This window comes from Alosa pseudoharengus, unplaced genomic scaffold, assembly GCF_046254945.1.
Source record: "Alosa pseudoharengus isolate Yale_2024_CS ecotype anadromous, Long Island Sound unplaced genomic scaffold, YU_APseudo_1.1 YU_APseudo_1.1_scf_6, whole genome shotgun sequence".
Taxonomy (NCBI): Eukaryota; Metazoa; Chordata; class Actinopteri; order Clupeiformes; family Clupeidae; genus Alosa; species Alosa pseudoharengus.
In genome coordinates this window covers 20,343,839-20,363,780 of record NW_027468848.1, presented here as the reverse complement: position 1 = coordinate 20,363,780, position 19,942 = coordinate 20,343,839, and the positions used below count along the sequence as shown (strand labels likewise).

At 44.1% G+C, this 19,942-nt stretch overlaps 1 protein-coding gene across 2 annotated transcripts; it reads left to right on the top strand.

Annotated features, from left to right (window-relative positions):
- Positions 1-322: 322 nt before the first annotated feature.
- On the top strand, positions 323-19,372 carry ube3b (ubiquitin protein ligase E3B). 2 transcript variants are annotated; one of them, XM_076270873.1, is made up of 27 exons: positions 323-504; positions 1,082-1,217; positions 1,479-1,649; positions 1,858-1,975; positions 2,114-2,173; positions 2,264-2,368; positions 2,638-2,734; positions 2,822-2,907; positions 3,147-3,229; positions 3,652-3,757; positions 4,126-4,246; positions 4,750-4,927; positions 5,787-5,956; positions 6,580-6,747; positions 7,093-7,264; positions 7,438-7,556; positions 7,717-7,831; positions 8,123-8,222; positions 10,229-10,348; positions 11,424-11,600; positions 12,580-12,828; positions 13,208-13,273; positions 13,433-13,491; positions 14,027-14,209; positions 14,507-14,618; positions 14,958-15,050; positions 16,021-19,372. In XM_076270873.1, the coding sequence occupies exons 3-27, from the start codon at positions 1,489-1,491 to the stop codon at positions 16,210-16,212; spliced, it is 3,210 nt and encodes a 1,069-aa protein (XP_076126988.1). In that variant the 5' UTR covers positions 323-504; positions 1,082-1,217; positions 1,479-1,488; the 3' UTR covers positions 16,213-19,372. The 2 variants fall into 2 exon arrangements, with proteins under 2 accessions (XP_076126988.1, XP_076126990.1); XM_076270875.1 differs by lacking the exon at positions 323-504 and adding an exon at positions 523-868.
- The last annotated feature ends 570 nt before the right edge of the window (positions 19,373-19,942 follow it).

The window sequence follows — 19,942 nt, the reverse complement described above, 5'->3', positions numbered from 1 at the left end:
AGTGTGAAGTGAATGCTTCAACAGGAGCCACAGGCTAACTGTGAAGTTTATCCCAAAACTTGTTTGCTTATCAGATCATTTCTTGATTTTAAACACTGTATGCCAGTCTTTCACTGGCACATAACTAATGTTTGATAGATATAAAAGTGAGCTACATAGTGTTACAAAGGACAGTAAGATGAGTGATGAACAGCTGGGTCCATGCCAATTCTATACGAGATTACGAGCGGCCCTCTACCGGTTGAACATGTAACAACATTGCCACTCAGTAGCATCTCTTTCCGGGCTGCAGAAGTGTACCTACTATTTGGTCCCCCACAATTACTGAAAAGGGTTTAGAATTGCTGGCTATGACACCTCAGTGTATAGTTATTCTCCAATAAAATACTGTGTTGAATCTCATGTTCCGTTTAATTAAACAAATCGAAAAACCTCGAAAAAGGTGAAATGTTTCCTCCGGAAGAGTTTTCAAGTGACAATGGGAGATTAATGGCTGCAGTCGCAGTAAGAAGCTGTCTTTGTTGTTTACATTTTATAACTACTTTCTGCCTCGCTCAGTGCTCGTGCTGTTAGTCGTTTGGCTTTACATTTCCTTGAATTGTATTTACTTCTGACTGTCAGTAACTGTAATATAAAATAAACCCTGTAACAAACAAACTAAAGATATCCTTGCAAGGAGGCTATCCGGCTAAATCGCTTGGTCGACAGCTAGATCACCACAAAAACATTGACGAATGCTAAGCTAACGTGAAGTAGCCAGCTAACACTATTTTGTGAGGCTTGGCAGTATTTGCTTGCAGACAGCTATCGAAAACACTTGGAAATACTATTTTTATGTCATTCAGCTTCACAAGGACAGAGATATTGGGTAATTAAGCTGTGGTGTTGCTAAATGTTAGCAGCTCTTTCCTGATGTTTTTAGCCAAAGTTAGTTATTGCCAGAGTAACGTTAGTCGTTATAAGCTGATAAGTCGAGCTCTAAAGTAATATTTAACTGGCATCATGCGATGTAGCCTATTTGTGGTGTAATTTCATGCAATGTCATTCCGAAGTGTTCTTAGACAACATGTCTCCTTTGCAGAGTTGACACTGATGTTATTGGACTATTGTATTGGAGATAGATGAGGAGGTGAATTCATGAAGGAACAGCAATGCACTAGAGAAAAGGGATCAAGTGAAGTGTGAACATAGAGCCGAAGTACCCAATAGTCTTACACGTAAGTATCAAGTCTGCTTTGCCAGCTGTTTTACAGTGGGTGACTTAAGATCAAGACAGGCAGAGGTAATACCTACTTCATAATACTGATACTGCTATCTTTACTTGTGTAGAGTAACTTAACGGCCTCACCTTTTTCAACAACGAAATTGAAATAGTTAAAAATCACTCCTCTTTGCTTATAACTTAAGAATGCTGATAATATTCACATAATGGATCATATGACCCTGAATCTGAAATCTGAACTCTTGTCTTTGACCAGGGTCAGAAACATGTTCACTGCAACCCAGACCTCCAAGACCCAGTTCTTGGACAAAGCCCGGCAGCTGAGGGAGGAGAGGAAAGGTTACAAAGAGAAGGAGAGAGCTGCCACTCTCATGCAGGCGCTGGTCAGGAGGTTCCTCTGTCGCTGTGCATTGCAGAAAGAAATCAGGTCTGTCATTCACTACACGAGTGAACCTGCTGTTTGGCAAAGACTTCTGATAATGTCAGGAGAAAAGGGCTAAGCAGCGTAACTGTAAACCAAGAGCTTTGTATTGATTTGTGGACTTCTTATTCAATTTAGTCATGATAAAGAGGCCCAGGCCTGAACAGACTCTCTACTGTATGTTCACCATGTGTCTTCTCTGATTTTCTTGCAGAAAAGAAGTTGATGAATTTTTTGCTGCCAGCGAGGCGGGCACGACGAAGAGAAATGCATTATCCATATTTAAGATTGCACGGAAGTTATTGTTCATATGTGGCAAGGATGACAAATTGGTAAACTTGGAAATTTGAATTTTATACAGTTTCAATTAATTTCCGAATGCACAGATATTACTGCAGGAGATTCATTAACGAAGTAAACTCATTTAGTTGTTGTTATCGTTCTCTTTTTTTTAAATCAATCTCATACAGCGCTTTGAGAAGCTCTGCCGTGCCATTCTCAGCAGCATGGAAGTTGACAATGAACCTAAAGTAAGTTGATAAAAAAAAATCCCTGATCACTCCACCCTCTGTATTCTGAAGCTCCTGCTGATGTATCTTGTTTGTTGTGAATGTGCATAGGTGTGGTATGTGTCCTTGGCCCTGTCCAAAGACCTCACCATCCCCTGGCTCAAGCAAATTAAAGATGTCCTGTGGATGTGCTGTGAGTTCCTCAAAAAACTAAAGGTGGGTCAGTCAGTCTTATTCAGCCGACCACATGTTACCATCTTGCTGCTGTGTGTTTTTCAATGATCATTTTTTGATAGCAGTGATGCTGACAGTGCAGTTATTTTTTTAAAACTAGGCCAAACTCCAAACTTAGTCATCAGCTTTTTTCAGGCTAAATGTCCTTAAATAATCATTGTTGTCCTCTCCTCTTTCTCTCCCGATTTATCTCTTGCTTTCTCCCTTCTCCCTCCCTATCTCTTACGGTCTCCCTCATGGCCTACACACAGCCTGACATAATGCAGGACAGTAAGCTGGTGACACTACACCTCACTATGCTCATCACATTCACTGACACTGCTACCTGGAAGATTGTGAAAGGGAAAGGTGAGTGCAAGCAGTAATGGGCATCACGCTTCATGGTTTCCATGAGGAGAGACTAGTATTGAACTTTTTCTTTGTCACCCTCACAAGGAGAACCATTGAAACCGGCCCTGAATAGAATGTGTGAGAACATCATGGGCCATCTCAACCAGAAGGGATTTTACTCCGTGTTGCAGGTATATCTTCATATCAGTCCCTTAGATTTTTTTTTCTTCAATTTTCTGTTGTGATTTAGGAGATAGAGACATAATAGCGCATATCTTTTACAATGTTTTAAGTGTAAGTTTTATGTGTGTTAAATAAACATAGACATGACCAGTTAAATTCAGCAGTACTTTGGATGTATTGCTTTTCTCATTGGTTTTCAAAATTGGTCAATATGCTGATGTGACATGATATTTTTAATTTCCCATAGATTTTGCTCACAAATGGATTGGCAAGATCCAGGCCCTCTCTGACCAAGAGCATGTTAACAGCCATCTTTACACTCTCCCTCAGGTAAGACTGTCAACATTCAGTCTTTGCTGCCATATGTATGTAGCCAGGTTCGAGCTCCGGCTTGAAGGAAGCAATGCTTTTGGGGGCAGCCGTGGCCTACTGGTTAGCGCTTCGGACTTATAACCAGAGGGTTGCCGGTTCGAACCCCTACCAGTAGGAACGGCTGAAGTGCCCTTGAGCAAGGCACCTAACCCCCACTGCTCCCCAAGCGCCGCTGTAGCAGGCAGCTCACTGCGTCGGGATTAATGTGCTTCACCTCACTGTGTTCACTGGGTGTTGAGTGTGTTTCACTAATTCACGGATTGGGATAAATGCAGAGACCAAATTTCCCTCACGGGATCAAAAGAGTATATACTTATACTTATATAGGTATATGTGAAGCCAGGTAGATGTACAGTAATGTACCCTTTTTCTTATTTCAGACCTGTGATCGCTGCACACTTCTCAGATAACCTGCTGAGGTCCTTCCTCATCCACATCATGTCTGTTCCAGCAGTCATTTCTCACCTCAACACACTAACCCCTGAGGTACTTTCATTACCGATGCCCCTCTGAACTTCACACAACTGCCCTTGGGGCTTATGAATAAAATAGTTTTGTTTTAAAAATAAAATAGAATCAGTGGGTAGTTGGACAACAGTCATTAAACCTAGTTTATAATATAACTGATCAGTTTTATGTGTAGGATTGTCTGTTATTTAGGGGTGAATGATTGAACAGAGTTGGGTGGTCTGTACGTAACTCAATATCTGTGAAATCTAACTCTTCTCACACACACACACACACACACACACACACACACACACACACATATATTTTGCTCTGTACAAAGGATGACTGACCTAATGAAACGTGAGTATTACGTGCCTGGTGACTATACTGTATTCTCTCATTAGTGCATGGCCACTATCCAGACTCATGACCTCCTGAGGAAGTTCATCTTGTTTTTGAGTCGAGAGGAACAGTGCCTTGATATCTGTGTCTGCCTGGAGGGAAGTCACACACTGTGCTTACTAGGTAGGGTGTGTGTTTGTGCAGTCTTGTTTTTGTTTATTTGTAGGCATACACTCACTAAAACTATTGTTTACTATTTCTTTTGTTATTTCATTGTTATTTAAATCTCTGCATCACTGAAAATGAGGACTTCCTTCAATGAACTTCTGAGAATAAACAAAGATTGAATGAATGTGTGAGAGACAGGTCCTCTATGATCGTTAGTCCATCACATTTACAGTATTCACCTACAAAAACAAATAGTAGCTCATGGTTGCTGGATGGACTAATAGAGGACCCACGGGCTTGGTTATTTCTGCTGATGTGTGTCTCAGATGTCAGATATCCGCTTCAGAAAGCTAGAAAGTTACAGGGCTCATGTTCCACCAATTTGCAGAAGCAGGTTGTTTCACATGCATTGTTTAAACCCCTTGTTCTTTGCAAAGCCTATTACAATTTCACCCAGGTGTGTTTAGATGTGCCCTTCTTCTGTGTTGATTCTAAGCACATTGTTGATGTTCTTACAGGTAACCTCATTCACCTGGGTTACCTGAATGAGAAGGTGCTGGAGGAGGAGGCCAACCACTTTGTGAAGGACCTGACGGACATGCTGTCGTACTGCCAGAGATACGTGTCTCAGAAGAAGTCCAACCTCACACACTGGCACCCCGTATTGGGATGGTTCTCCCAGACTGTGGATTACGGGTCAGTTCTGAACAAAGACTTAACTATCATTATTATACTGTCATTATGGTTCTTATATGTGGGTAGCAAAAAACAATGTCAGGGTAGTAATACTTATTATAAAATATCATCAATTTGTCAACAGTCTGGGTAAACAAATCGTTGCAAATAGCATGACCTGAAAAGGACATGGTCATTGCCTGTTTTTCCCAGAAAGAGGTCAGTGAAGAGGCCAGTGAAGCATGCTTTAATGCAACACAATGTAGGTCTTTCAAGCTCATTTGGATGCCACAATGACTTGGAATAAGGGAAATGGAGTGTTTGACGTTGTCGATGTGCATCCGGAAACTCCGGTATTGCACTATGTAATGTTGTTGTAGTGGGTAGGAGCGTGACCCATTTTCTTGGTTTTAGACAAATTGGGTACCCCCTTAGTGCTAAATGAGAACCCAGTACGTTGGCAAATGACGAAAAGTGGAATTCCTACATTGTGTGACGTCAATCAGTGTGAACAAATCCAATCTCTGGCTGCCTCAGGGGACAGAGAAGGCCTTCACTAACATCAAACCAGTCAGATCTGAGAGGTGTCCAGTCAGTCCAAATAAGGACCAGTACCCGTCAGTTATTATGTCAAATCCATGTCCATGCACATCTGCTTGTGGGTAGGATCTGGTGGATAAGCACTACATGCAGGGGGTGTATATATCTCAGGCCACAAGTATCTGTGTAGCTTCTTGAGGCCTACGGATATTGATCGACCATCTCTCTGAATGGGAAAATTACAAACGATTGTGAGGAAAGTAGACCACTTTTTGCCCATGGGTGGCTCCATGATGCTGAGTGATGTCCTCTTCCTGTCTCTGCTGTTTGACCCGTGTAGTCTGAACGAGTCCATGCCCCTGGTGACACGGCAGCTGCAGTACCTGTGGGGCGTGCCCGTCATCCGCACACTCTTCTGCGACGTGCTCAGCAAGAAGCTGGAGGCCCAGGAGCCCACCCCTCCTCCCCCACCTCAACCAAGCGTGTCGCAGAACAACCTGCCGGTCAAGAGTGAGTACAATGTACCGAAGACCTGTGTGCTTCAAAGAATGACTCCAAATTGAATGGCAGTTGAAAGCATGTGTATACTTATTATAATGTATACTTCTGAGAATAAAATAAAGGTTGAATGAATGAATGAATGTGTGAGACACTGGTCCTCTATGATCCTTAGTTCATCACATTTACAGTATTCACCTACAAAAACAGGCAGTAGCTCATGGTTGCTGGATGGACTAATAGAGGATTCATGGGCTTGGTTATTTCTGCTGATGTGTGTCTCAGATGTCAGATATCTGCTTCAAAAAGCTAGAAAGTTACTCATGTGCCACTAAAAAGTTGTTTCACATGCAATGAATGAAACAGATGAAACCATGTGTTTACTTATTACAATGAACTTCCGAGAATAAATAAAGGTTGAATGAATGAAAGCATGTGTTTACTTTAAATATTTATAATCATCAGTGATCATTTAACGGCTATTTAACAATAGTTTGTCCTGTTGTGAGTTTGGCATTGCTGTTGCCTTACCAGGAAGAGCTGTCGTCAGGGTGATAGCCCTCCCTTCCACACATCTTTTGTGGTGAAGAAGCAGCTCCCTAAGTTGGCTCTCTCTTTCTCCCTCTGCCCTGCAGACCTGTTCAAACGGGCGTTCCAGAAGTCGGCATCGGTGCGGAACATCCTGAAGCCAGTGGGCGGGAAGCGTGTGGACTCGGTCGAGGTGCAGAAGGTGTGCAGCATCTGTGTGCTGTACCAAACCGCCCTGACCACCCTCACCCAGATCCGCCTGCAGATCCTCACCGGTCAGTCCCACAACATAGCCATGGACCTGTATGTTTGGGCATATATGACAATCAAACAAATGTTAGCGCAAACTAATGATACAAATGTTCAGATATGTATGGTGCTCTCCCCCCAAAGATTGGGATAGAGTCTGTCATTGATATTCAGTGTTCATAATTATTGATCATTCCTAATCATTATGAATGTTCACTGTCTATTCATAATTTACTTATATTAATTTAACTTGCATCATAGTTTATTCATGTACTTGTATGTGTGACAAACAAACAAATGTTCTGAAAAATAAACGATGCAACACATCAGACACACGCCTCATGCATCCTTGTGTGTGTTTGTGCATGCAGGCCTGACCTATCTGGACGACCTGCTGCCCAAGCTGTGGGCCTTCATCTGTGAGCTGGGGCCACAGGGCGGGCTCAAGCTCTTCCTGGAGTGCCTCAACAACGACACGGAGGAGTCCAAGCAGCTGCTCGCCATGCTCATGCTCTTCTGCGACTGCTCACGCCACCTCATCACGTAGGTCACACACACACACACACACACCTGCCTTATAAATACACCTAGCTGCACCTTAACTTTACATTCACATTTGCAGCTATTTGCTGTTTGCAGATGAATGGTCAGTAACATGAACATGCTAATTTCTCTCTTGTGTAACGCAAACATTATCCTTTCAATGTGCATTACAGGATCCTAGATGACATTGAAGTCTATGAGGAGCAAATATCGTTCAAAATAGAGGAGCTTGTCACCATTTCCTCGTTTCTCAATACATTTGTCTACAAGATGATTTGGGACGGCCTCCTTGGTGAGTTTCACACACTCAAACTATCAACTTTACTCCAACAATCAATATTAATTCTCCCCATGAATGACTATCTCAACATAGAAACAGTGATGGCGTGGGCATGTGTTCCTGACTGTTCTGGGTATCTGTATGTGTTTGTGCTCTCTTTTCTGCTTTGTAGAGAATGCCAAAGGTGAGAAGCTAGATCTGTTCCATAGCGTCCATGGCTGGCTAATGGTCCTTTACGAGCGAGACTGCAGACGGAGATTCTCTCCAGATGACCACTGGCTCCGCAAGTGAGGAAAACACACACACACACACACACACACACACACACACACACACACACAAACACACACACACAAACACACACACAAACACACACACTAAGACATACAAACAAATGTCTTCCAAGTCTCCATGAAGTGACTGTTCAAAAATATGTACACCCCATTTTGTTGACAGTTATGTCACGCTCATTTAATCTCTACTTGTGCACACTAGGAATTCATTTCCTTTTTCCTGCAGGCTTACTGTATATCTTTGTCTCATAGTTGTCCTCCCCTTCCTTCTCTCCTCTGTGTCAGGGACCTGAAGCCCAGTCTGCTGTTCCAGGAGCTGGAGAAGGGCAAGAAGAGGGCCCAGCTGCTACTGCAGTACATCCCGCACGTCATCCCGCACAAAAACGTACGAGCGCCCACTCTCACGCTACTGACTGGCACTCCCTATCACAGCATGCCCCAGCCCAGCCCAGTCTCTTGAAATAACACTTTTTGTTTTTTTTCCGTATGATTGTGATGATATAAAAACAAATAACCACAAAAAGCAGTTGATGATGATGCTGATCCACGAATGCGAGTTGTTGGGCTAACAGTTATGTTTATGTTACAGAGACTGTAGAGGCCACTCTAAATGTAACTCTAAACTAGATGTACCTCAGAGCGGTACAAAATATGACCGCCGCCCAGTCCAGCACATTTTTTCCACAAAAATAAATCACGCTGAAAGGCCTATATGATTCTAACTGTCTCACTAAATTGCATTAGCCACACTCAATTCTCACTGGTATCTGCTAGACAACAAGTACCAAAACATGATTAGTTCATAGATTTCACATGTAAAATTCATTTTATACAACCCCACCCCCATCTTGCCTGTTCATAATTCTGAGAAATTCTTGAATTGTGTGCATGTGTGCGTGTACACGTTTATCTTTATGTGTGTGGGTGTGTGTGTGTGTGTGTGTGTGCGTGCTTGTGTGTTTGCCTGCGTATGTGTGTTTGTGCATGTGCATGCATGCGTACATATGTCTACTGTGTATGTGTCATACGTATGATTACTGTGAATGCATGTGTGTGCGTGTGTATCTGTTTATGCACATGTGTGCACATGGAATGGGTTAACATGACCCCTGGAGGCAAACATACGGAAAAAATTGGTCATCCGAGGCCCTACGGTTCTCAAGATATTCACAGAAAACTGTGTCTGCCCTACCCTCCTTTCGGGGGGTCCAGTACAGCGGGGGGGCTACAGATCAAAACGAAAAACGATGGTTCCATGCTATCCATGTGGGGTTACATGCCCACCAAGTTTCGTGTACCCCGGTCTTTCAGTATCCCGGGAATCCTTGTTGGTGTACGGTCACTAAATGTACACATAAATTATTTTATTGTAAGGCCCCCCATAAACGAAAGTTCACAAAACTTGGCATGCATTCGGAGGGTGTCATAATGATCCTACACTTTCAATTTCGTGCAGTTTTGACCATGTCAGCCAGAGATATTGTGATGAAAACACCTAATTTTTTGCTTTTTAATTTTTAACTAGGTGGCGCTATACATGAAATAAGTGGTAATGGGATGGGTTGACATGCCCCCTTAAGACCAACATACAAAAAAAGGTGGACCTCCTAGGCCCTACGGTTCTCGAGATATTCACAGAAAACTGTCTCCGGCCACCTACAGGCCAGTTGGTGTATAGTAACATAAATTAATTTATTGTGTGGCCCCCAATGAACGGAATTCCACGAAACTTGGCGTGCATTCAGAGGGTGTCATAATGATCCTACACTTCCAATTTCGTGCAGTTTTGACTATGTTAGGTCACAGATACCTGCGATTACAACACCTCATTTTTACTTTTTTGTGTTTAACTAGGTGGCGCTATACATGAAATTAGTGGTTATGGAATGGGTTGACATGGCCCCTTGAGATCAACATACAAAAAAAATGGTCCTCCTAAACTTTACGGTTCTCGAGATATTCACAGAAAACTGTGTCTGCCCTACCCTCCTTTCGGGGGGTGCAGTCCAGCGGGGGGGCTACAGATCAAAACGAAAAACGAAGGTTTCATGCTATCCATATGGGGTTACATGCCCACCAAGTTTCGTCTACCCCGGTCTTTCAGTGTCCCGGGAATCCTTGACGGAAATTTGGACATGCGGAAAAAAAAAAAAATCTGACTAAACCTATATGACCACCGCTTCGCTGCGCGGCGGTCATAATTATACATATTTTAACTTATGCTGGCAGCTGGTGAGCTCACTACTGCTTGTGTGTGAGTGTGTGTGTGTGTGTGCGTGCGTGCGTGTGTGCGTGCGTGCACTACCCCTGGATGGGATGAAATGCAGTGGAAAAAAGTCCTTCAGGTCAAATAAAGTCACTTAACTGGTTTCCTTGTGGCTGTGTTCTCAGCGGGTGCTGCTGTTCCGGAACATCGTGACGAAAGAGAAGGAGACGCTGGGCCTGGTGGAGACGAGCCAGGCCTCCCCGCACGTCACGCACATCACCATCCGCCGCTCACGCATGCTGGAGGTACGGAGGGCAGCCCCTCAACACATGCAGGCCACTACACTGCGCCCCAGCCTTGTCTCAGCACTATGAATTCTTTTGAAATACTTTTTTGTGATCAAAGTTTTTTATTATTATTATTATTGAAACATGTAAATGGGGGGTGGCACGGACATATCCAAAGGGCACAGGCACATCCAAAGTCACCAGTTACAGCTGTGATGAGATAATGAATCCATATGATTTCAACAGTAATACTGTAGTAAAGATACATTTCACAGGTGTATATAATATATTGTATTGTACAAGTATTGTTATGTCCCTTGTCTAGGGCTTAGGGAAATAACAAAGAGCAATAACGGGCAGACAAAAGATATAAAGTTAATTATATTTATTAATAACAAAAATAGAATAACTTAGGAAACTAAGGCTCAATTTTAAGGTTAACAAAAAAGTACCGCAAACACAGGAAAAATCACCAGGCCTCCAAAGTAGACCTGAACAGGCCGCAGTTCACTTCCCGGCCTCTCACCCCGGGAGTGGCTGAAGCGGCAGAACAAAAAACAACTCTGGCCCGAGGCTGGGCCCGAAGGTGGCTAGGAGTGGCGTGGCAGGCGTCTCAAAGAAAGTCGCGCCTCTGCTGACGTCATGGCTGAACTTTTAAAGGGCCAGCAGCCCGAAACATCCAATGACTGCAATTGGTCAATTAAGCTGCACCGGCAGCAAACTGGCAAAGATGCAATCTGCAACACAAGAATGAACAAGGGAGCCACAAGCCACAAGGAACAGATATTTTATATATATATATATATATATATATATATATATATATATATATATATATATATATATATATACACACGGCCACAGGGTCGTAACAGTATGTTGTCCCTTGTACAGAAAATGATTCATTTTGAGATATTATGTACATAGTAGTGAAAATAGCAGTTTTAAGATCTGTGTCTGCTGTTTAGCCCAAAGTTAAGTCTCCCCTTCTGGGTCCTTGTGTGGTGATGGTGGGGTCCTTACTGTACACCATTCAGCCAGATATTTCAGGAGTGCATCTTTAATCTGAAGCTTGTCTCTTCACCTCCTCCAGGACGGGTACGACCAGCTCCGGCGATTACCGGTCAACTCCATCAAAGGAGTGATCCGTGTGAAGTTTGTCAACGATCTGGGTGTGGACGAGGCTGGTATTGACCAGGACGGTGTCTTCAAGGAGTTCTTAGAAGAGATCATCAAAAAGGTCTTCAACCCTGCACTGAATCTGTTCAAGGTAAACACGTACAAGTTCTCATCACCTAGCAGTGTGCAGTGTCCATCCTTCCCTACATTTTCACTCGAGCATAGAATTTGTCATGAGGAATCAATTGTCAGGTGACATTAAATGACTGAACATGCACCTAAAGGATCGATCTTCCTGAAAATGTTGCACCTTCACTTCCTCAGTCTCGTTCCTTTATTCTGGTTGTGGATTAAGGCCAATTAATAGTCTAGGCGGCGTTTGTTGTGTGACAAAATATTTTACTTTCATTTAACAATGAAATGTTACATTGTAACAAAAATGTACAAGTTGTTATAGAGACTAGGTAATGTTCTATTCAACATTTTTTGTCATCGATGCAGGACTATAAAAGTGTAAAAAGTGTATAGTATCTATAAATGAGCCTTTGCCTGGACTATAAATGAGCCTTTAGGGACTTTTTTTGCTGCTCCATGTTTTCCATTTCACTCTGCGCTGCTGGATTTAGTCAGCCAGAGCAAATGTGTTCAGCCCAGGAGTCGCATTGATTAGTTCACAAAAAGCTGTGGTAGAGAGCAGAGGTAGATAGACAGTGCATACCACAGGGGTTCGCCCGAAATGCTCTGTCGTTGTCTCTCTCTTCGCGTTTCTTTATGTGTGTGTCCACGTATGCGTGTGTGTGTGTGCATGTTTGCGTGTGTCTGTGTGGACGTGGACGTGTTTGTGTGCGTGTGTTTGTATGTGCGCGCTCGTTTGTGTGTGTGTCTGTGTGTGTGTTTTTACGCCTGTGCACACGGGTGCGTGTTTGTGTGTATGCTCGTGCTTTTTTGTGTGTGCGCCTGTGTGTGATTGTACGTGTGTGCACCCATGTGTGTGTATGTGAGTGTGCATACGCACGTGTGTGTGTGTATGTGCGTGCATGCACGTGTGTGTGCATATTTACGCGTGTGTCTGTGACGCGTCTCATCCGTGCCCCCACCCCCCCCCCCCCCCCCACCCCACGCCCGTCTAGACGACCAGCGGGAACGAGCGCCTCTACCCGTCGCCCACGTCCAACATCCACGAGAACCACCTGCAGCTCTTTGAGTTCGTGGGCAAGATGCTGGGCAAGGCCATGTACGAGGGCATCGTAGTGGACGTGCCCTTCGCCTCCTTCTTCCTCAGCCAGGTGCTCGGACACCACCACAGCACCTTCTACAGCTCCATCGACGAGCTGCCCTCGCTCGACTCCGAGTTCTACAAGAACCTCACCTCCATCAAGGTGCGTCCGGCACTGCCTGCTCGCGTCCACCTATGGTGGACGCAGTGCTCAGTGTAGTTGGTGTGTGCTGCTTGAAATGCTGCGTCTCTGCATGTTGTTGATATCTTTGTTCCGGGTTGTGCGAGGGGTTGGGTTTTCCAGAAATGGCACTAATGTAAAATTGTATTCCAAAAAGCTAATATTGACTATATTATATATATTGACCCAAATAACACAAATCTGAGGTGCGTGGTGTATTTCCAGGCATTTAATAATAATTTTACTGTTAACAACACCCCACTTTCCCAAAGCACCATATACTGAGTAACCTCAGCAGTTTGGTTAGGATTATCTATGAGGGCCTGATCATTTGTACTCATGCCACTGATGTGACTTCCAGCGCTATGATGGAGACGTGAGTGACCTGGGGCTGACCCTATCGTATGACGAGGAGGTGATGGGACAGGTATGAACAACACAATCTAATACGTCAGTGGTCATGTCAAGTCCCATTCTGTTCCTCTCCCCAGTTTATTTCTGTGCCATGCGGTCACTATTGTTCTCTCTCTCTCTCTCTCTCTCTCTCTCTCTCTCTCCCTCTCTCTCTCTCTCTCTCTCGCTGCAGTTGGTTTGCCATGAGCTCATTTGTGGTGGGAAGACCATGCCTGTGACCAATGAAAACAAGTGAGTCACTGACCTACGTCAGGCCTCTGGCCTACGTCAGTAAAAGAAAGTAAAAGAAATAAATGGAATACAAAAGTAAACAAAGAGCTTTAGACTTGCACTGTACGTGCTTTGTCACCATAGTCCATCTGAACTGTAGTGTATTGACTCCTTGCTATTTTAGATTTTGGTTCTCTTGGATATGATTAAGATTTTTTAAATAGAGAACATAGCAGCCTAAATAATCAGGCTCAGTGACGCCATCGTAGAACTGGAAAGCTCTAAACTCACGTTTCGCCCTTTCGATAATCTTCTGGCATTCAAAACCTGCTTTCAACATCACAAGCACTAGTGAACTTGAATGAACTGGGAAAAAAAACGAACAAAGATGGCTCATAATAGCCATCTTTGAGGCATAATAGAACAATACCAAGCAATGTCATTCAACTGACAAGCACAGCACAGTGTTTGTGTCATTTGACTGGGAACTGAAGCCTGCGTGACCTCTCCCTCATGCCTCTGAACTTTTGACCTCCACCACAACATCTATCTGCAGGATCAGCTACATCCACCTGATGGCGCACTTCCGGATGCACACGCAGATCAAGGAGCAGACGGCGGCGTTCATCCGCGGCTTCCGCTGCATCATCAACCACGAGTGGCTGCACATGTTCTCCACGCCCGAGGTGCAGCGCCTCGTCTCTGGGGACAACGCCGAGATCGACCTGGATGACCTCAAGTGGGTCCCATCCATTTAGTGACTTATTTGACTAATTAGTTGATCGATGTGTTTGCCGTTTGGTTAATATTGGAGTTTCAGCTCTCTGCTTTCTAGTGAGTGCTGTCCTCCAACTTGTCTTGCTTTATGTGATCTTCACCCATAGACATGAATGACAACAAATGACATGCCAAAGCTTTTTCCCCACTCAAATTGCTGTAAAACTCTGTTGCTTCTTTGTAACCTTATACCCCCCCCCCCCCACTCCCCCCCCCACACACACACACACACACCCTCTCTCTTTCCTTCTTTCCCCAGGAAACACACTGTGTATTATGGAGGTTTCCACAGCAGTCATCGTGTGATCATCTGGCTGTGGGACATCCTCTCCAGTGACTTCACCCCGGAGGAGAGGGCCATGTTTCTCAAGGTGCCCTCTCTCACCTCCCCCCCCCCCCCCTTACAGCCTGTAGGACAGTGCAGTGTAGCTCCTCTGTGTCAATCAGTCTGAAAGTTTGTAAGAAAAGCTTCTCTTACGCAACAGCAGAACCAGGCTTTATCTGTATTGTCTTCTACATGTATGACCAGATCTCGTATATTAGTAGATGTGCCAACAACATTGTAACATCTAGGCTATCCATATGTCTTGGAGGGCTCAGTTGTTACCTGCCAGAGTGACTGCAATGATAAGACACGGTGATATGGGTTTTCACGTTGATCCTGCCCAGTGCACTGACCTCCCACTGTTCTCTGTGCTGGCTGTGTGCAGTTTGTCACCAGCTGTTCCAGGCCCCCTCTGCTGGGCTTTGCCTACCTCAAACCCCCCTTCTCCATCCGCTGTGTGGAGGTGTCCGATGACCAGGTGAGGCGTGTGTGTGTGTGTGTGTGTATATGTGTGTGTGGAGGTGTCCGATGACCAGGTGAGGCATACTGACAGCCTGCTGGAGGTTTCAAACAAAGCGTAAATGGCAGTGTTGTAGTATTCGAGTCCAGGACTCGGACTCGAGTCCGAGTCATGAGCTAAATTTAGAGACTCGTGACTTGACTTGGACTTGAGCACTGAATGACTTGAACTTGGACTCGTACTCGTACATTTAGACCATGCAGATCGGAAATTGAGACGAGGACTCGACTTTTTTTGTAATGTCATTAGGCTATAATTGTAATATGTCATTAGAATATTATTTGGTATAAATTATTTTTAGTATTAATATTAGTGCAATGGAGTGTTACTGCTTCATGTCATACATCACACATCACACCATGTTCCTACAATAACGGACGTTAACTTTAATGGCGCCAAATGCCTGGAGACATGAATGCCCCGAAGGTTGTTTTGCATTTAATAGTGACTTGACTCGGACTTGACTTGGATGAGTAATGGACTCGACTCGGACTTGACTTGGAATTTTTTTTAATGACTTGGACTTGACTCGGACTTGAATACTGGAGACTCGAACCTGGACTCGGACTCGAGGCATAGTGACTACAACACTGGTAAATGGCAACCTTAAAAGGATGCAGTAGGTGCATCGCAATTACACACAGCGTTGACCTCTGCCCACCCATCTAAAACGTCCCTCCCAAAGACGAGTAAATGTTCGTATGTGTGTGTGTGTGTGTGTGTGTGTGTGTGTGTGTATGCATTTCTCTGCCTGTGTGTGTGTGTGTACTTATCTGTGTGTGTGTGTGTGTGTGTGTGTGCATTTCTCTGCCTGTGTGTGTGTGTACTTATCTGTGTGTGTGTGTGTGTGTGTGTGTGTGTGTGTGTGTGTATGCATTTCTCTGACTGTGTGTGTGTGTGTACTTATCTGTGTGTGTTCTCTCCCCAGGACACGGGGGACACTCTGGGCAGCGTGCTGCGGGGGTTCTTCACCATCCGCAAGAAGGAGCCGGGCGGCCGGCTGCCCACCTCGTCCACCTGCTTCAACCTGCTTAAGCTGCCCAACTACAGCAAGAAGAGCATCCTGCGCGACAAGCTGCGCTACGCCATCAGCATGAACACGGGCTTCGAGCTCTCCTAACGCCCAGCCCCCTCGGCCAGCCAACCAGCCAGCCACGGAGCACCAGAGCGCACGCCGCATGCTCCATCGCTTGTCACACCCATGTGTACACACACACACACACACACACACACACACACACACACACACACACACACACACACACACACACACACACACACACACACACATACACACACACACACTCACACTGAAAGACCTATGAGGCAGTTGAAACCCTGTGGAGATGTATGGAATCCCTGGTCCCCTGCCTCCCCTGAATGACTTACCTGTAAGATAAGAGAAGGACTACTAAGCTCTTTCTTCCTAAAAGACCCTGTCTCAGCATCTGAAGCGCCTCAGGAGCCTCAGTCGCCTTACTGAAATTAGACCCTCAACGGAGGTGGCCTCTGCGGCAGGCGTTTTTTTGGGCAGCCCCTCCTGAACTTCTGCGGAGTTTCTGGCCCCTCAGTAGCGGGCAGTCTGTCCCTCTGCGCCGGAAGGAAACTCTCCCATAGAGGCCAGAGCGAGCGGGACTGTCTGTGCGTGGCCTCCCCACTAAACTCTGATCCTAAAGAACTCGCCATAGGAGTGGAAAGGAGGGGGGGAAACGAAGCAAAATGACACACCCTTGGCGTTACGCCAGTATTTCTCAGGCCCCCCCCCATCCCCTGGTAGCCCCTGGCCATGCGTATATGGGGATGCAACCTTTGACCTGGAAAGCAATACAGACACAACAAGACAACAAAGCCATGCAAGACACGCACACTCGCCTAACCTATCTAGACACACAGACACACACACACACACACACATCTACATATCTCCATATCTCCATGAACCCAGACAGAATGAGGAAATGGGGGACAGTGTTCTGTGGCACAGCTTGTTGACGTCTGTCTATTGAGGAGCTCAGTGCAGCACCAGTGTGGCTGTTCCTCTCGGCTTCATAAGAGTGTGTCAGAGTGTGATTAAAAATGGACAGCACTGAACAGCTTGGATGAAGGAATGCTGTGGAGGTAGTGTAAGAGACAGAAAGAATGACCTTTTTGTGAAAGACCCATTTCATCTCCTATAGTTCTCTCCCTTATTCTAACACTAACAGTCTCCGTGTGGAGGTGACATCCTGCACATAAATGAAACATTTATTTTTTTGCACATCTTTTAGACATATGCAGAGACAGTGTCCTGTTGTATCACTTTGCTTTTAAACTGACACACCTCTCACTCCTTAATGTCTTTACAATGACAGATGTCCATGTACTGTTTAACATTTTTGATGTTAGGTCCCCTTTTCTTTCATTTATTTACATTTTAATGTATGTTATATTAACACAGGCACTGAGTTGTCCTATTATGATGTTAACCTCCAGTCTGAGGTTTGTAGCCAGAAACGTTGTCCTACTCCATATGGGTTCCATAAAGAGATCTGGAAACCAGTGCCTCCTGCATGATATGTACTGTATCTCTCAACTACCTGCATCACCCCTGCTTTAAAACAAAAGGCTCAAGCCTTTCACCCACACACTCTTATCCAGCTCCATCCTATACACATAGCCTGGCTCTGCTTTCATAGAGCATCATTACAAGAGGAGAAACAGGAGGAGGAGATGGGGAGGCCTTCTGGAGTCCTCGGTGATGACATCAGTCTGCATTCTGCTCCTCTGTGTTCATCTGTCCCTCCCCCAAGACACGGCATTTGGTTTCGGGGGGAGCGCATAAGTGTTCCAGCGGAAATGAAGCCATAAAAAACTGAGGGGGGGGGGGGGTATTGCGAGAGCAGGAACTGTGGAGTGAGTGCCACAGGCAGAAACCTGGCTTGTACAGTCCTGCAGAAATGTTTATTGGGAATTGCCATGTGAGACTTGACTAAAAGTGACTTTTTTTAACTCGTCAACGTGTGGTGAGAAGGAAAAAAACAAACAAGCAAACTATTAAAGGACACCTCTTTCCTAGTAAATATGGACATTATAATAAATGATGTCATTGGCTGGTTAACAGAGTCTGTTAAAACAGGTCCACCCTCTTGCCTGCCCTGTATACTGAGCACAAAATCAAAGCTTTCAGTTGAAATTCTTTTGCTGTTTTTATAGATGTGGAGAAAACATTTATTGCTACTCAATATGTTGTATATTCAGGATGCTGAACTCTGTGGTGACCAGGCGAAATGTGGTCAGTCATTCAAGAGGGGCAACATTGCTGGACAATTTGGCAATAGCTTGTTTTCAAACTTACATTATGCAAAACCACCCAATTATGTCACCCGAGGGTTGTCCCCAATATACCTCCATTGAAATATTGTGAACCCTAGTTATATTTGTTGTCAGTGTGTACGCAATCATACAGAAAATGACACACATGGTAAATTGTGTTCTTATAATGGACAGAACAATGCAGTGCTACAGAAAGATGGCAGAAAGATGTCCAGATATCATGTCAAATTTTGCTAAACAAAACATACCCTTATGGAGTTTTTGTGAATCCAGAAATGCATTTCAACAATTGAAACAGATTTTCTGTCCAGCTTTTATTTTTTGCCTAGCCACTCTGTTTATGGCTTTACAGCATTTTGTCAAACATAGCATAACAGCTCTAGGGGCAAGGCATATTAAAGCCTGTATCTTCAAAGGCTGTTCCACTTTCAGAATCACCACCATTTCCGTTAAGGGATTTCTTGTATTTATGAACACTTGCGATTGCTATTGGACTTCTGCTGAAGCACTGGTGAGAATGTGTAAGGGCTTTAGTAGAACCTCACCTACTCCAGCCCACCCTCTCTCTCTCAAAAAAGGAAACTGTCACAAGCATTGAGTCACATGTGAAGCTTGTGAGATCTGGTAAACAGGCTACCTGGGGATTATCTCAAATGTGCCAGACAGACTTTAGCAAGACAGAAAGTTACCTCAGTGGATGTGACTACTGTGAGTCTGATGTGCTTTGATGATGTCACATATTCATGCATATACTAATATTTGTTATAAAGAAAGATTGCTGAAAGATTACAACCTTGAAAAATAGCAATTCCTTTGACCCTTTGAAAGAAACTTTGCATTTGGTTGCACCATGTCAAAGGCAATTCAAATGAGAAAAAAATGAAGTGAAAATGTCTATGTAAATGTATATATATATATAATTGTCAATCGATCATGTAAAGCTTTGAATATTCTTTAAAAAAAAACTTTACTTAACAACTCACCTGTTGTGGTTGATCTTCATTATGAATCATTTTCAAGCCTACTAGTCAGGGGGCCAATTCTGAAAAGGGGTTCCGTTAAGACTTTTGCGGACATGTTTTGGTACAAGCTGTCACCCTATTTTTTTTAAGTAGAAGACACCCTTAGGTAAGATATTAGGGTGGTTGTCAAACTGAAATTTTTTTTGTGCAATTTCAGGCCAATTTTTTGGTTTCCTGCTCAACACGACATGCCAGCAATAAATGTTGAATATCTCCACAACCACAAGGACCATATACATAAAAAAGGTATCAAATGAAAGCTAACACTCATGGGCTGTCTGTAGAAGTGTCATTGACATTGACAATTGACATTTATTGTACAGTGTAAGAGATAACAGAACTAGAACATGAAAAAAACAATCTCCGCCTAAAGAGAACCAGTTTTCAAAATGAATATCAGCTTGGAAACATAATATAGTATCCCAAAACCTCCATTAATCAGTACCCCTATCTATGGGAATGAGTCAAGCCAAGTTTAAAGCTTGTAGGGAGAGTCAGTGCAATACTGCACAAGTT

Coding starts and splice junctions, on each gene's coding strand:
- ube3b (XM_076270873.1), top strand. CDS start 1,489: ATGTTCACTGCAACCCAGACCTCCAAGACCCAGTTCTTGGACAAAGCC. Junction 1,976..2,113: donor GTGGCAAGGATGACAAATTG/GTAAACTTGGAA, acceptor AATCTCATACAG/CGCTTTGAGAAGCTCTGCCG. Junction 12,829..13,207: donor AGAACCTCACCTCCATCAAG/GTGCGTCCGGCA, acceptor TGTGACTTCCAG/CGCTATGATGGAGACGTGAG.